Source organism: Peromyscus californicus, unplaced genomic scaffold, assembly GCF_007827085.1.
Source record: "Peromyscus californicus insignis strain IS unplaced genomic scaffold, ASM782708v3 Scaffold_24__1_contigs__length_46423439, whole genome shotgun sequence".
Taxonomy (NCBI): domain Eukaryota; kingdom Metazoa; phylum Chordata; class Mammalia; order Rodentia; family Cricetidae; genus Peromyscus; species Peromyscus californicus.
This window is the reverse complement of record NW_026294535.1, coordinates 18,341,937-18,359,422: the sequence shown is the minus strand read 5'-3', so window position 1 is coordinate 18,359,422 and position 17,486 is coordinate 18,341,937. Positions and strand designations below refer to the sequence as shown.

The following is a 17,486-nucleotide window of genomic DNA, read 5'->3' as shown; positions in this document are numbered from 1 at the left end:
ACACACCCACCACCACCCAACACTCACCAACAACACACCCACCACTCATCACCACCACCACCAACATACCCACCACGACCCAACACTCACCACCAACACACCTACCACCACCCAACACTCATCACCACCACCAATAACACACCCACCACCACTCACCACCAACATCAACATCCCCCCCATCATTACCCCTCCCCCCACCACCACCATCCATGAGAGATTTCCCATCTGTTTTTCCTCCGTGAGAATTTTTGTGTCAGATCCTCTTCTGCATTGAGCCCAATTTGACTTTACACTTGTGGCTTGGTGAGTTTAGTCAAAGACACTGTAAGCCTGTAGTCAAAGATTCAGGCAAGAAACGCTTAAAAAAAAAACAACTGTGAGCTTGGAAATGATTAGAAAACGGAAGCTGTTTTCTCTCTTCTACAAGTGCTTTGAACAAGTCAGCACATCATCAAAGAAACATAACAATTTAATGTTCTGTCAAAGAACGGAATGCTTGTTTACCTGAAGAAATGGACTGATAAAAGAAACTTGTGTCTGCTTTGACTGATATAAAACTTACTCCAAGATTAACCTGTTCAATTAGGGCCTCAAGCTCTCAACAGAATCACTGGCAAGAGGCTTGGAGTTTACTTCAATTGTACAGCATGTGCTTAGCACGTGTGAGGCCCTAGGCTCAATCGCCGGGACCAAAAGAGAGAGAGAGAGAGAGAGAGAGAGAGAGAGAGAGAGAGAGAGAGAGAGAGAGAGATGAAATCATTGAGAAGAAACAGAACATGAATTTATAAGAGAGATGTTGAAACTGTGTCTCCAACATTTATTAAAGTAACACTTTAAAAATTAAACCACAATATTATACTCCAAGAATTATATTTAACTGGAAGCAGGAAGTATTTACCTAGGTTTCTGGTAACCAGTTTCTAACCCTTTACCTATTTGGTCAATTAGAGTCTAGCCTCATTTTACAAATGAGAATATCTAAGTATTAGAAAAACAGAGGGCCTCAAAATCTCTCAAATTGAAGAGCAGCCTCTTTGACTCCCCCCCACCCAAAAGAGGTTAAGGCTCCTTTTGAAAGACATAATAAACAGGTATTTAGAGTGTTTGAATTTCCCCCCTCACTCTAATAGGACTTTTGCCCCAGAATAGAACAAAACAATTCTACAAAGCACTTACCCCACTCACCACTGCCTCTCTTTACTCTCAACAGCTTGTGTCCTCTGCATCCTTACAAACATCAGGGGTGCCTTTGGCCAGGCTGCTTGTAATGACACAGCCCACCTCCCACACTGCCCACAATCTTGCTTTGCCTTTCAATGAGAGCGGCTTTTAAATGATGATACCCATCCTACTCGGAATACAGAGACAGAGTAGGCAGACAATGTCCCTCCTGAAAGAGCAGCGACATTACTTACAGAGAAAGGCACCTAAATTAGACGATTTCCCCTGAACTACCTCATTTAAATCTGGGTTCTAACTGTAAATTACCGTGTAGCCTTCATCTGGATCAGTGGTTCTCAACTTATGGGTCGTGACCCCTTCAGAGAGGGGAGGATTGAAGAACCTTTTCACAGGAGTTGCCATGTGCCTACCAGATATCTACATTACGATTCATAACAGTAGCAAAATGACAGTTTATGAAGGAGCCACGAAAATAATTTTATGGTTGGGGGTCACCCCCACAGCATGAGGAGCTGTATTAAAGGGTCACCCTCTTAGGAAGGCTGGGAACCACTGCACTAGATGAAGCTCTGAGGCCTGAAGAAAGAAAGAAAATCATATATGACGGTCTCAGTGATTGGACATAAGCCTCATTCTGATGTTAAAATCTCACTCATGTTCCTCCGGTCTGTGCGGCCCATCAGTCAACACGACAAATACAGAATTTGCCAGCCAACACCATCGTAGGAAGCATGTTAACTCTGAAAGATTTCTTTCTGTTGGCATGTCTGTGGCTAGGGATACAACTAGGGTCTTCCACAGGCTAGGCTAGCAGTCCACCACTGAGTTCTACGTCCCCAGCTCTGCAAATACTTATCATAGAACAATTCTGAGACAGTTCATCACATACATGTCATTTCTAAACTTAAAGGGGGGTGGGGGGTAAGAGAGGGACAGAACAAGGGAAGGGGGTAGAAAAAACAAACAAGGAGGGGGGGTCAAAAGGGAAACTACAAAGTCTCCTCTTTCCATTTTGCCTAAGGTTACACAAAGGTTAAACAAAGTTAAATACATTGCCTAAGACCCCACAGCAACCCAGAGTTAGAGCCAGAAGTAAAACTGAGGTGCTTTTAATACAAAAGCTATCCTCTTCCCACTCTCCCTCAACAATTAGGTGGATTTCTTCAGATGCGAAAACTGACATCTCTCAAATAAAAGACGGCAGGAAATCACCCCCTGAATCAAAAATGGGAAAAGGCTAACATTGGGCAGCCTCCACCACCACCCCCAGTTTTAGGCACCAGGCTTGCGGACGTGAACTTTGGATACAGACCTCCTGGTTCATGGGCCAGCCCACCACTGATGAGTTCTGTGGCCTTGAACACGTGACAGAAAAGGAACTTTGCTCTTGGTAAACTCTTCTTGAGACTGGATAAACGCTTCTAGTCATCCCATGCACCCCTACAGTCTGGGTTTAACAATTGCTCTCTGTAGGAAATGAGCCATCACTACAGATGGACACTAAGTTCCCATTTTCTTCGAGTTAATATAATGACTTCCTTTTTTTTTTTTTACCAGGCACTGGCCCCAAGTGCTTTCTGTGGGCTACTTCTTTCAGTCTTCATAGTCTCCTAGGAGAAATGTCCCCTCACCCTATTTGACAAACGGGGAAACTGAGGCAGGGAGCTTATATGAAAGAGCAGACCTTCTGCCACAGTCTGTTTGGCTGAGTCTCTGTTCACCAGGTACCACACTACGAAGAAGTAATTAGTTACATGGTGATACTGTTACTAAGGATGCTAGAACAACTGTCTGTAAAAAAAAGTTATCTGGTGGCGAAAGCCTTTAATCCTAGCATCCGGGAGGCAGAGCAGGTGGATCTCTGAGTGCCAGGCGAGAAACTCTGTATCACTTTGGGCTGAGGTGGAAGCTCAGGCAGAATAGCACTCGTTATGTAAGCATGAGGACCTGCCCGGCCCCCGGTGGCACATGCCTTTAATTCCAGCACTCGGGAGGCAGAGGCAGGCGGATCTCTGTGAGTTCGAGGCCAGCCTGGGCTACAGAGTAAGTTCCAGGAAAGGCGCAAAGCTACAAAGAGAAACCCTGTCTCGAAAAAACCAAAAAAAAAAAAAAAAAAAAAGCATGAGGACCTGAGTTCTGATCCCCACATAAAAAGCCAGGCACAGTGGCGCAGGCTGGTAGTCCTGGTGCCAGGTTTTAAATCTCTTAAATTAATTGTGTTGTGGTCTTTGCTGAATAAGTAAGGAATCCTAAAGTAAAGAACACAACAAAGAGTTTCCTTATCTGATTGTGACCATTTAAGATTGTCTTAAAAAAAAATAGCATGGAGACAGAGTCAGAGCAAACTGATAAACAAAATCTCTACAGCACCCCCTCTTTCTCCAATGAGTTATCTAGAAGCATAATTTAAAAATATGTAAAAACCTGCTCTCTGCCTTTCAAGTACTACTTTTCTGAAAGATACCAAATCCATCAAATAAAATGGCATTTTTACAGTTTACAAAGGATCTCCCCCACAATAGACAGAAGGCTTGGGTATGGAGCTTCCATTTGAGAGTTCCGGAAATGGGGGGGTTGGAGAGCTGCCTATGAAGTCAGGCTCCCTGACTTGTAGGGCACTGTTCAAACATAACCATTGACACTTAGGGACAGCACCGAGGAGCTGGCATCAAAGCCAATTTTCCCCTTCACTGGAACTCAACTTTGCCTGCTCTCAGGTTCCCTGGTTCAAAAAGATACGGGAGGAAGAGGAGAAGAAAGGGGAGGGGAGGGAGAGGAGGAGGGGAGGATTTGTAGTCGCCACTCAAACCTTACAAGTGGGGTAGAAATTGAGATGATCAACTTTTCAGGAAACAGGGTTCCTTTGGGCTTGTAGTTTCCAAGACCAGCACATGGTCATGTGGCCTCTTTGCTTTGGGGCTGAAGTAGCACTATGTATCACGGTGGCATGGTGGCGTGGCTGAAGCCTGTTCACTTTATGGTTATCTGAAAGCAAAACTTCAAGAGCTGGTACTAAATGATCTAGCTTCCATTCTCTAGGTCCACCTGGTAAAGGCTCTACTACTTTTAACAGCACTGCGCTTGGACAGCAGGCCCTCAGTACCCTGCCTAGGGGGAACACAGCACTTAGAGTACAGGTGGTATCTCTAAGCATGCGTGTAAATATGGGTGTGTGACACGTCAGTGATTAAGAGGGATCTAGTCTTTAGAACCCAATAGGTGTGGCTTCCTGTTCTAAACCTGGAGACTTCCTTGCATTCTTTCCCTGTTAATCCCAGGCAAATCTTCTGAATCTTTCTGAACTTTTATTTATTTTCAAAGTCTCGGGAGTGGCAAAAGGCAGGGGCTGGGGAGAGGTAGGTGTCATCACGTCTTTGTATTATGTGCTTCCAAATACTTCTGCTTGAAAATCTTATGTAGTTTGCGGCTCAGTGTCTCCCTCATGGTAAGTTCAGCGTAGGCTACCTTATTAACAAGTCTTATTTCCCTTGCTCAATAAACTGCTCTTTCACTTCTTTGGCAGCTCCTCTTTTGGGTACCCTTCACAGAAAGGGTGCTATGTGAAGTGCCAGTTGCTAGGACAGCTGATAGTCTACCACGTGATCCTCCCACGAATACACCTACCTTGTAGTTACTTCTGCCCATTTAAACATGGGGAAAGCAAGACCCAGAAAGAAAAAAAATGGACGGAGGGTCACAAAGCCAGTAGGTGACGAAAATGAGGAGGTAGTTCATCCTCCGCCCTATTCACTCATGTGGTCTCTAGTAATAGAGGATACGGGCCTTCGCGACAAACGAATTGCCTACTCACTGAAAATGACTGCTGTAAGTGATGGACAAAGTAGCCTCTGGAGTTATCTGCACATGAAATGGGTAACAGTTTGTTTGGTTTTTTTTTTTTTTTTAAGTTAGTATTGTTGTACAGAAAAAAAGCTTGCAAACTATTGTACCAACGGTCAACAACCCGAATCAGACATGCATGTATTTCATTGTGTATGGATGACCAGCCTCTCTTGTAGGCAACAGGAACTATGACTTTCTGTCCGAATTCTGTTCCTGGCAGCTGCTCTCACACTCTGAATCACTTTTGCTTTCTATTCGGTGTTCCAGTAAACAGAATTTCCATCTCCAAAGTAATGAATTGGTCACACTAACGTACTCATGGAGCGACATGCCATCTCTTTGGGGGACAACAGTGGCAATATATCACACATTCCCTGAGGCAATGCCTATTTTAATTTCCCCACCTGCAGAATGAAACTGAAAAAGAAATCACACCTACCTCCCAGCAGAAAAGTTAAAGGAACGAATTAACTTTGGAACTACTTTCTGCTGAGCACCATTTTGTCACGTTTTATGACCAGAATAGTTCAATTCTATAAAACAATGGTGGGAACTTAAAATTAGCTTCCCATTTTAATACTTTACATGGATTGTAGCAAATTTCAATCCTTCAAGCTAGGTTATTCCTATGTGGGCATGGGCACAGAAGTACAAACAATAAGTGGGCAAATCAGCTTTGCATTTAAAAGTCTAACTGTTGCCTGGCGGTGGTGGCGCACGCCTTTAATCCCAGCACTCTAGAGGCAGAACCAGGCAAATCTCTGTGAGTTCGAGGCCAGCCTGGTCTATAGAGTGAGATCCAGGACAGACACCAAAACTGCACAGAGAAACCCTGTCTTGAAAACAAAACAAACAAACAAGTCTAATTGTTTAAAATATTGAAGCATATGAAGGACTGAGAGTCCTCTAATTGTGAATGGTAGATTTCAAAACTAGATTTAAGTATTAGAAACTATTTCTGATTTTTTTTAATTAAAATTCTTCACAGTGAAATGGACATTAACATGAAATAAAACACTGTAGCTTAGTAAGTTATCAAATACAATTCTAAAAAGAGGTTTCTACTGTTTTCTAAGTAGTGTTAGGGGATAGTTTACTGAGGCTTTTAGACATTATAAACATATACAAAAGGTTTAAAACACTCTCCTGGGAAGATCTTAAATGAAAAAAAAAACCTTCTAATTTGTTACAAAAATAGAAAAACTATGCAAATTGTATTTCTACACAAAATTAATTTCATCTAAATATGAAAAACTTCATGTTAACCATCTCCTTTTTATTGCTCATGAACATTGCCTAGCCCCCTTATGACTCTGCAGTCCAGCCCCTAGGGCAGACTACCTGGAAACAAAATGCACCAGGTCTTCCTCTGCACAGTTACAACTTACGACAGAAGAGACCTGTGTGACAGGCTGAGTGTTCCACCTAGGAGAACGCACCAAAGGTCTTCCATGAGGCCTACAAAACATAAGCTTTTGAATAGTGTCACAGATCCAGGCGAAGGCAACCACAGAGATTTGAGCTGGTTGTGAACACTGGAAAGGCCTCCTGTGTTTATTATTTCATTAAGTGCTAAAGTGTGAGTTTATATAGAAGCATAAATAATGGCTCTGCATATGACTCCTGGGGTTTGTTTTGCAATCCTTGGTCTTGGGTTTTCTAGATCGTATTATAAACTAGTTTATATGAAAGCATCTCTACTCTCCCTTCCCAAGGCTCATCCAGCTAACATTCGGTGGTGAGTTGAGTTTTAACAATTTAACACACAGGACAGATCTCAGGAGGCAGCAAGACCTTTAGAACAAAAGCATGTTTTGTCTAATAATGCTCTTCTTTGAAACCCAGGAATTGGTCTGTTCTCACAAGGTGATTGCTGGGTGTTGCGGGGGGCACCCCAGAATACAACAGAAAGCTCATCACAGTAGAGTACCTAGGGACCCTCCACATGCATCAACCACTATACAGTTTTGAGTGTTGACAGCCATCTTGTCTAACACACACGAGCCAGTAATGAGATGTGATTCACCCTGGAATTTTAGTAAGCACACTGAAATGGAAAAGGTCATTTGCTTCAGAGATTTTATGTATATCAAGGTGAAAAAGAAGACGTTCTAAGCACCCATGGGGCTTTTGTTTCTAAGATGAACTTCTGGTGGCAACACAATTATGTGTGTACGAAGCAAACCCCCCTAAATCAACCCGCCCCCACCCCAGGCCAGGCTGCGCTCTTCCCTCCAAAGTTTACACAAGGACACAGTTACACACCAGAGATGCCCTTTCTGTAAAGATGACCTAGCCTTGCTTTTGTAAGTGACTGCTGTGGATGGATGGGTTTCCCTGTGGTCTTTTCACACCCTTTTTCATGGTCACCCTAGAGAGCAAAGGCATTCTTCGCAAGGCATCTAGGAGATGTTCCAGCTGCCGTCTGTGTACAGAGAACACACACACACACACACACACACACACACACACACACACACACACACACACACACAAAGGCCACCTAATCGCTCCCCTCCTAACAAAACCAGCCTGTAATCTACAGCTCTCAAGAGAGCCAAGCATAACCAACAGTTACAGGTGCAGAGTCAAGTACTCAATCTGCATCCAGATAACCAAAAGACCGCTACCGCTATCTTTTGTTTTTTAATAGTCTGGAGTATTGCCTCAATTGTGAACTTTCTTTTAATAGGCAACTCATTACTCCTTGGCAGCACTCAGAATTGAGCATTATTGCCATGGCCATGGCACAATTGTTCAGAGGAATCTCTAGTCTCTTGGCTGCAGGAAGGTCCAGCTGGCTTTTAAATATTCTGATGTCAACAAGGAGAGCTGTGGCTTCTGACATCTCAAGAAAATTGGTTGCCAGCCCTGCTTCCTCTATCTAGCATTAGCCAAGGAAGTGAGGTGGACGGGGATTGCTTTAGAGGCGCTCTGGTAAATGCTGAGGCAAGCAGGGACTTGGCAAACATTACTACAGAGCTAGCCTTCCCCCAAGGCTCCCAGCTCTGTCCATTTCTGTGGTCTCAGCTACTGTCGTCTTCTCAGTATGGATGCTATTCAGGGATATTGAGACTCAGTGACTTGTCCAAGGTCACACATCTAGACACAGAACAAAATGCACAGCCCCGCCGGGCGGTGGTGGCGCACGCCTTTAATCCCAGCACTCGGGAGGCAGAGCCAGGCGGATCTCTGTGAGTTCGAGGCCAGCCTGGTTCCAGGAAAGGCGCAAAGCTACACAGAGAAACCCTGTCTCGAAAAACCAAAAAAAAAAAATGCACAGCCCCTTCCTCTGATTCTCTCTTTCCTGACACATCACCAGATTTGTCTATTTTCACCCCATACAGATGTGGGAGCCTGGCAGGAAGACATGGGGAAGCAGTGTCTCAGAAAATGTATGTCGTGGGGCTGTCTGACTGTTTAGGATTCTTCCTCACTCAGAGAACTCAGAAGATTGGAGGAAAGTGGAGGTCTTCCTCAATTAGAAATATCATCCTTGTTTTAGAGAAATAACTAGCAGTAGGTGAAATTCCTAAAGAAGAACAGTCTAGACTTAACTCTTACTGTCTCCCCATCAGCCGGCGCATCATCCTAAACCAATGGCAACACGCTGTATTCACGCTGAAGCAATGGCCACATAAATCTCAGAACTAAAGGAAGCTCCTGTGCCATCTGGTTCAAACTTCCCTCTTAGAAGTATTTTAGAAGAGAAAGATTTTTTAGAAGCAGCAGCACTTAGAAAAAAATCAGTCCTACTTTTCCTTCTTTCAGTGGAGGAAACAGGCTTGGAGAGGTCCAAATAATTTCCCAAAGTCACACAACTCGGTATTCAGGTTAAGAAAAGAACCCAGGGGCTGGAGAGATGGCTCAATGGTTAAGACCACTGGCTGCTCTTCCAAAGGACCCAGGTTCAATTCCCAGCACCCACATGGCAGCTCACAACTGTCTGTAACTCCAGTTCTAGGGGATCTGACACCCTCACACAGACTTGCATGCAGCCAAAACACCAATGCCCATGAAGTATAAATAAATTTTAAAAAGGAAAAGAACACAGTCCCCTAATAGCCAAGCCAGTTTGTCAGCCTAGAAACAATCAGTAAAATACAGCCAAAGGACACAGGAAACGCAACAGTCTTCCCTTGGATGACACACACCATGCTTTCAGAAAAAAAAAGAACAACAACAAGAAGAACAACCAGGAGGCCTAATTATATGAAAAGCACCCCACCTTCTTTTTTTTTCTGGATAGACAGAAATAGGTAGGGAAGGATGATAATAATAATACCAGTCCCAGTCCCGGTAAACAGTTTTCAGTATGCCCATAATTAAGTCAAAAGGCAAAACATCTTTCTGCATCTGTAAAACAGCAAGGCTGGAGTCAAATGGTTTCCATGAAGCAGGGACTGTACACAACAGCCCTGAGTGTGGAGCACTGCTCAAGCATCTCATCCAGGTGTCCTCTCTCACCACACAGGTGACTAAGACCAAACACAGAATTCCTGCAGCTGCTGGTGATTCACGTTCTTGAACAGATAACAGATCTCTACTCGGAGATTTATATACCCAATGCCTCTCCACGACTTACAGATGGAGGGGGGGAGGTCCCCAAACTTGGGTAGTGGGGGGAAATATCACAGATCGTTGCCTGGTTATGACAATAAAGAAGAAACAAATGTACATCCTCACCGAGAAAAGCAATTATAACAGCATGGATGGGAGCTGACCAGTTCTTCGTAGTCTTAAGGAAGACAGACCCTCAGAACCACAGATGATGAACTTGGCACAAGTAGACAGACTGGAAAGTAAATCAGAAGAACGCTCCCACTTCTGTTTCCCACCCTAGACCTCTCAGTCACTTTAGAGAGCTTCCCATCCACAGGTCCACACGCCACCACCCTCCTTTCGGCCCATTCCTAGTTTAGCCTGTGTTAAGGACAACTGATAATCAGATGGCAGCTTGTAAGGAAGGCCAAGCACTGAATTAAAGGATCCAGATTTAGAAAAGCTCGCTCTCCGCGCGCGCGCGCGCGCGCGCGCGTTACTCCTGAGGGGTCATTTTAAGTCCGTGGGAGGGCAATTCCCTTCTCAGGAATGCGTTTCAGACTGTAGTTACAGTGAGCTACTGAGCAGGACAGAGGCTGTTTACCCCCTCTTCGGTCCTTTCAGCCACCATCTGAGAAACATCTTTATAACTATTTTACTAACACCGCACGGGTTACAAAACGGAAATCCCAAGATGCCTCTTGCCTAAGGTCATTTGTCTCACGAGTGGTAGAACGGGAATTGAAGCCTAAGTCTTCCCAGGCTAGAGTCCTCCCACTAACTGTATTTTGGGTGCTCCACCAACAGGGAGAGAGCGGAAAGGGAACATGAAAGAATCTTCCAAAGCTGAAAGACTAGGTATTTTGGCAGGGATTTTATTTTTAAATGTTACCTAAGGTGGCGGTAAGATCTCAATCGTCTGTCATTAAAGAACAAACGTTCGCTCACAATTTGCTATCTTCACATCAGCAGTTAAGACATAAATAAAATTTAGCAATTTTAATTGGTTTGGCACCGGCTTTCAGATTTCCATATGGTTATTTTCCCTGTTTCATGTTAAATGTAATCGACTTAGCACTTGAGTCTCAAAGTCTTGGCACAATGTATCAATTAAAAGCTACGTAAATTAGGCCTACTGGAAGCACCCACAGCAAACGGAGCCACTGCAAGGACAAGATTTTAAAATGCTCTTTTCACAAATATGTTAATTTTTCTAGATTGTAATTGCCGCTGTCACCCACGTGACAAATATTTCATAGACCAAAAAAAAAAAAAGGAGGTATTTTTTAGTACAGTCAAAGCTAAAATTCTATTTGTTGCCTCCGTGAGCGCTTCAGTGTTCCTAAAATAGACCTTTCTGCATTGTTTTCAAGACAAATCTTTCCGGTCTCGATACTTCTGACGTTGACAGCACTCACAATAAGCTATGGGAACCTGTAGGGGACACTAAGACGTAAGCATAACAGACATAAACATGAACACAGTATGTTGACCACACCAACGGCGCTGCAACATGGCCTCTCCATTGTAATGCAACATATTAGAGTCTTGTGTTTTTAAAAATAGCTGCTTATTATTGAGAGGGATACTGTTTCTAAGCCAGAGTCACAGTTTTCTTTAGATACTGTAAATTCATGCTCTATGGGGGTGGAGGGGGGCCGCAAAAGAAAGAGAAATCTCAAAAATACAAAACACATTCTTCATTGCAGACACAAGACATAATTTATTGTCCCGACTGCTCAGCATGACTGCTGTGTGTACTTATTTTCCAAATCCTGAAGTCTATCACTGGTACTAAGTAAATCAAAGAGTCATCCATCAAGCCCCAAGTGGCTGCTGATGGAATTTTCACACTTATTTAGCTTGACTGAAGGCTCAAAATGCCTGGTGTCCCCAGGATTCTTGCAAAGCTCTATCCTTTAATTCAAAATCCTTTAAAAATATTACCAGTAAATTCTTTTTCACTTATTGGGTAACGAGAGCACACCGAACAGGGGGTTATAACGGAAGTTGGTATTGTTCCCACATTTACAGTAGACTAATGAAAGTAGATTTTCCTCCCTGGCAAAGATAACATCAAATTAAAAAGGAAAAAAAAAAGCCTGGATCTTTCTCAGTGTCCATTTCCCTTACCCCATGCCCTGCACATTCGGAGTTGTGCAGACCATCTCTTTACAACTCTTAGATTAGGAGACCTGATAACAAGAAAGTGAATCTAATCCCCTCCTTCACGGATTATTTTATTGATTTTGGTGCTATGTCCAGTGTCCTCTTTTTCAGGGACAAGAATGTGAATTGCTAGAAGTATCCTTAAAGGAAACCTTGAAGGTCATTAGAGTCGAGACAATGAATGCCTTCATTCAATGAGAGCGCTGCCCTCTTTTTGCCTACAAACCCTTTATCAGCGGCAAGTTCCCCCAAAAGGGCCTGCACTTTAACTTGGTCCAAACAGGTCACATTTCTAAAATACTTAAGTTGTCTCAAATATCTCTGGCCGGCACAGCACAGAGTCACCCATGCCACTGCCACAGCATTGCAGGCTGGACCTACCTCTTTCTAGTTTTCAATGGAATTATTCCATGTAATCCTATTTACACAGCCATTTAATCAAAGCGAGAAAGGAGATTACAAAGCTCGCACTTCGTTTTGCAAAGAGGGTGCAAGGATCATCAATCCTACCGCCTCTCAAAGTGACTCCATAGCCACATTGCTGGGCTTTGGCGTGTTGGACATTAACCTTGTCTGCCTCCTGTTTTCTTGTTTAAATAAGAAGGTCTGGGCTCTCTTCCTGAATCAGAGGCTGCTCCACTCAGAGCTGCCACCATTATTCATGTAAGCAGATGCTATTATAAAAAAAGAAATAGGTACCCCACCCTTGTTTATCATTCCACAAAGCAGAAAGCACGTACACGCGATGCAGCCACAGCAAAACTTTTCTTTGTTGCAGGAATCGTTACCATCCCCATCTCAAGAGCATACTATAGTGATCTTAGGTGTGATGCCTTGAGTAAAAACTAACCTGCATGCAGGGGTGGATACCTGCCTTCCATTTCTCCCCCAACCTCACTGAGTCAGGGAGAGTGTTCTAAGGAAAACACCTCCAGTATGCCTGGCCATGCTCCCTCTCCATCCCTTTCCAAACCAGAGAAAGGTGCTTTATTCTTGCTGGTTCCTAATGGGTTCCTCTCCAAGCCTAGATATCTATTTAAAATAAGACGTCATATGAGTCATTTAATTAATTGCTTGCAATACACGGATGCCTTCCTCAAAGCTGAAGAGGAGTACAAGCCCTCAAATCTCATCCCCTTCCATACATTTCAGAAATTGCGATCACCCACAGAATGGGGGAGAGAGGGGACGGGAAGGATGTGAAAGAAACGCTTTATCCAACCTGCTGCAGCTAACAGAACAATTCGGAAAGGAAGAACCATAAAGAGGTAGCAACCGCGAGGGTAAAAGGAACTATAGAGAAGAACACTACAGTGGCTCTTTATAACCCCGAGCCAGATATGTGCGTCAACGAAGAAAAGACATAATTGTACCCCCGGGCAATGTTTTATGCATAAAGCGCAATTTAGCGACCCTGGGCATTATCTCAATGACTATCCTTAGGAGGTGCACATTTAGAAGAAAAAAAAAGGAAAAAAAAAAAGAACTTTTACTGGTTTGTAATGGAAGAGGGCGTCATGCAGTGTGGAAGTACTACTACTCCATCTAGAGCTTTCTGGAGGGCCCACCCAGAGCTGTGAACCCGGCCGACTTCTCAGGCTGCCAAGTTTTCCCCGCCTGCCGGGCAGGTTCTTCACCCCGCCTGGCGCTGCCGCCTAGGAGCTCTGGCTTGGCGTCACTCCAGCGGCTGCACCCGCGTCCGCACCGCGTCCCGCGCCCACCTGGGGACCGCACAGATAAATCTGACTGCGCGAGCGAGCGAGCGAGCGAGGGTGGCGCGTGGGAAGCTGTTTCATAATCTCCCCGAATCCACGGGGAAAGACCTCCCGTGCAAAAAACAAGCCTTCCCCCGTGATAACTCTAACTCCCAGGCCGAAGAGCGAAGCCTGCAAGCTGCGGTTTGCGACTGACAGCTCCAAACTTCGCTGCGGCGGCTGCAAACTTGCCACCCGCTCCCTCTCACCCGTGGCGCTCCCCAGCTCCCGGGCTCATCCCCCCTCTCTAAACACACACACACACCCCAGAGCAGGGAGGCTCGGGCTCGCACACCACGCCTGCCTCCCCCGCACCTTCCTGGCTCACCCGGCGGGCGCAGCCCCACATGGCCCGGCTGCCGGTCCCAGGGCGCGCCGGGCTCCCTGGGGCTCCGGGCGCGATTTTCTTGGAAAGCCTTTCGGGCTCCTCCCGGGCGTGCCCCTACTCACTTGTGTCTTCTTCATAAGGAAAGGCAGCGCTGCGATCCAGCCCAGGCAGCGGTGTGGCGACTCCGTTTAGCTGTTCTGGAGCTCCAGCATATTGCACGAGCAGCGGCTGCAGATAGTCCCAGCATTGGGTAGCCCGAGCGCAGAGCCCTGTCCTCGGCCGTTTGCTTTCCCGCAGCACTCCCGGTCCCAGTGACAGACAGCAAGTGAAGCCCGGGCTGCTGCGCCGCCAGGGCTTTTTATACAGCTCCTGCTCGCCCGCCCGCTCCGGACACGCCTCCTTCCCTTCCGGAGCCTCCTGGAGGCGAACCGCCCGCGCAGGAGGGCGGGGATCGTCCCAGAGGTTGGACAGATCGGGCCTCGTGCGTCCCCGGCCTGGGGACTGGCCAGAGTCCACGGGCGCGCGGGGCGTCTCGGACACAGCTGCACAACCTGCAGCGGTCGCCGGCGCAGCGCGGGGCTCAGCTCTGCAGCAGGCTCAGCTCGCACCACCGCCGGGGGGACCGGGGGGGACCGTGGTTGCACCTCGTGTTCCGGAGAGGGTCCCAGCTCCGTCTGTTAGGGTGAAGAGGCGCTGCGCGGCAGATTTCACCTGGTTCGCAGCAGAGACTTCCCCCCGCCCCGCAACAAAATAATAGAACCAACAAAAAAAAGTTTAATTACAATCTATGGTTTAGCCATTGTCTTAACCAGTCTTCTTTTCTTTCTTTCTTTTTTTTCTTTCTCTCCTCAGTTACTTTAGTGAGAAAATGAATGACTCAGGGTTAAATGTTACTAAGGGAGATGTTGTTTTCAAGAGTTTACTCCAGTGCCTTTAGAAAACAAAATTGAAAGAAGTTACTAAATGTGCGAGCTGTCCCTCACAGCAAGGGTTTTGAAAGGTCCACTTTTTGGTCAGGAAAATTTGTAAAATCGGAACGATAATGCAAACGGTCATAGTAATAGCTAACACCGCCATATGATGACTCCTTTATTACGTATGTGGTGTTGCGCAACAACTATGCATAAATTATCTCTTTAAATCTTTTCCATGGACCTAGTGCGTGCGTGCGCGTGTGTGTGTGTGTTTCCCATTTTACAGATAAAGAAGTAGCCTCAAGAGGTTAATCTTCCCAAATAGCCAAGTAACAGAGATGATTTAAATCCAGAACCTTGGATATACTGCCTTAAAAAAAAATATGCCAAACAAGTATGTCCTTGATTTTCCAAAAGCACTTCAATATTTTTACACGCAATTGAGGAATAATTAAAAAATTGGTTATTTTATAAAGAAAATATTAGCATCCCCATCAGTAATCTCTTGGAGCAAGAGTGCTGCATAAATTTAGGAGTCCTGCCATTCTCCCAAGAGAGGAGCATTCCAAATTTACTTTGATTGCTTCAGTTTCCATTGTTTAAAAAAAAAAAAAAAAAAACCGAGTATGCCAAACTCACTGTACTACTTGCCTACTGCAGCTGTGAGAATGTAACACAGATTTAATGGTGTAAAACATCACACGTTGGTCTTAGTGTTGGGGGTCAAAAGTCCAAAATGCCTTTTGTTGAGGGAAAAATCAGCTGTTGCCAAGACACATTCCTTTGGGCAGGCTGAGTGAGAGAATTCACTTCCTTACCTTTCCCAGCTTCCAAGGCTGCCCAGGTTCTGACACTCACAGCCACCCTTATCTTCAAAGCCAGTAATGTGAAACTGAGTCTCCCATGGGAGACTCTTACCTTCTGATCTGCCTCCCTGTGGCACTTCTAAGGATTTAGGAGATTGCATTGGTTTACCTGGGTTATCGGGAATAATCTCTCCACTTTAAAGCTAATTGTTTAGCAATCTGAACCCCACTGACAGCAGCCTGGATTCTTGACGGAAGTGCTAGGAGACATAAATCACAGGTTCCAAGACATGGCTACTTTAGGGGCTAATATCCTGTCCGCTTCCCTCATCTGCAAGTTTGTGGAGAACAGAGAGAAGGTAAATCTCTGCACATCCTTGTAGGAGCTCGCAGCTGGAAGAGTAAATCCTTCTTTGATTACAAGATGATTAATTTTTGGTGGGGGAGACCAGAAGAAAAGCTAAAAATATTATATAACTGATTTTTTTTCACTTTCAACTAAAAAGGTGCAACAAACCATTTTGACCAGAAGAGCAAGAAGGATAAAATGGCACCAAATATAACCATATTGGAAAATCTTTAAAGTAAGGGGTCCCTCCTGGCAATCCTTGTCTTAACGCAGCCCTTCAGTATCTCTTTGGTTTGTCTGACAGAATCTTCCAAATATCTGATATATGTACAAAAGAGCTTTATCCCTACAACTTGCATTGAGATCTAATGAGAGATGATTTTGAGGAAGGTTGATTTTTTCCTTCAGATTCCCCTGCAGACTGTAAAATCTGTCTACAAGGTTCAAAGCCAGGCAAACATTCATAACCACAGGGAACCCTGAGATGACTTTAAGTGTGGTTCATGGTTTGCAAGACTGTGAACTTGTTAACAACATTGATATATGCTGAGAAGTATATTTAACAATGTAGTAGATCAACAGAATATAACAAGTGATTCCAAATTGATGTTTAAACTTTTTGTGTATAATTTATCAAGAATTAGTATTAACAATAGGGGGCTTGGTGGCGCACGCCTTTAATCCCAGCATTTAGGAGGCAGAGGCAGGTGGATCTTTGTGAGTACCAGTCTAGCCAGGGCTACACGGTAAGACTGTATTGAAGAAGAAAAGGGTGGGGGCAGGTGAATATAAATATGTAAAATATGTAAAAAGAAATGCTTAATCTGGAGTCTAGCAAGTGTTTTCCTCTACTGACGTTATTTTTGTGGGGCTGGGGAGGCAGTTCACTTATTAAAAGCACTTACTGCTTTACCAGAGGCCCCAAGTGCGGTTCCCAGAACTCTTAGGTGGATGTAACTCCAGCTTCAGAGAACCCAGCCCCCTCCTCTGACCCTTGTGGGCACCTACACGCCTGCAGCAGACACACAGCTACACACACAGACACATGAATAAAAATAAATTGTTTAGAAAAAGATTGCTGCCGGGCAGTGGTGGCGCACGCCTTTAATCCCAGCCCTCGGGAGGCAGAGGCAGGTGGATCTCTCTGTGAGTTCGAGGCCAACCTGGTCTACAGCGCGAGATCCAGGAAAGGCGCAAAGCTACACAGGGAAACCCTGTCTCGAAAAACGAAAGAAAAAGAAAAAAGAAAAAAAGATTGCTTGGATGGGAGCCGATGTGATGGCCCAGCAGGTAAAATGCTCGCAGTGTGAATCTCTGGAACGTACAAAAAAAGTGGAAGGAGAGCGTCAAGCCCGCTAAGCTGTCCTCTGCCCGCCACGTGCGCACTGCGGCATGTGTGTGGCCCCACATACATCACCCATAGGCATGCGCGATAACAAAAAACGAAAACACCGGAAAATTATTTTGAAGTCAGCTATGTATTTCCCCTAAAGTTAATGAAGTATATTTGACAAGTAAAAATTGCACAAGTGTATCATGTACAGCATTACACACACACACACACACACACACACACACACACACACACACACACACACT

At 44.9% G+C, this 17,486-nt stretch overlaps 1 protein-coding gene across 4 annotated transcripts in view; it reads right to left on the bottom strand.

Annotated features, from left to right (window-relative positions):
- The window catches only part of Kitlg (KIT ligand), a 100,432-nt gene extending 85,953 nt beyond the window's left edge, over positions 1–14,479 (bottom strand). For 3 of the 4 annotated variants that reach the window (XM_052753215.1, XM_052753217.1, XM_052753218.1), the window contains exon 1: positions 13,819–13,854. In XM_052753215.1, the coding sequence (XP_052609175.1) occupies positions 13,819–13,839 (21 nt within the window). In that variant the 5' untranslated portion in view covers positions 13,840–13,854. Of the gene's footprint in view, positions 1–13,818; positions 13,855–13,940 lie in introns of those variants that run through there. The other variant, XM_052753216.1, reaches the window with a different exon arrangement.
- Between the last annotated feature and the right edge of the window lie 3,007 nt (positions 14,480–17,486).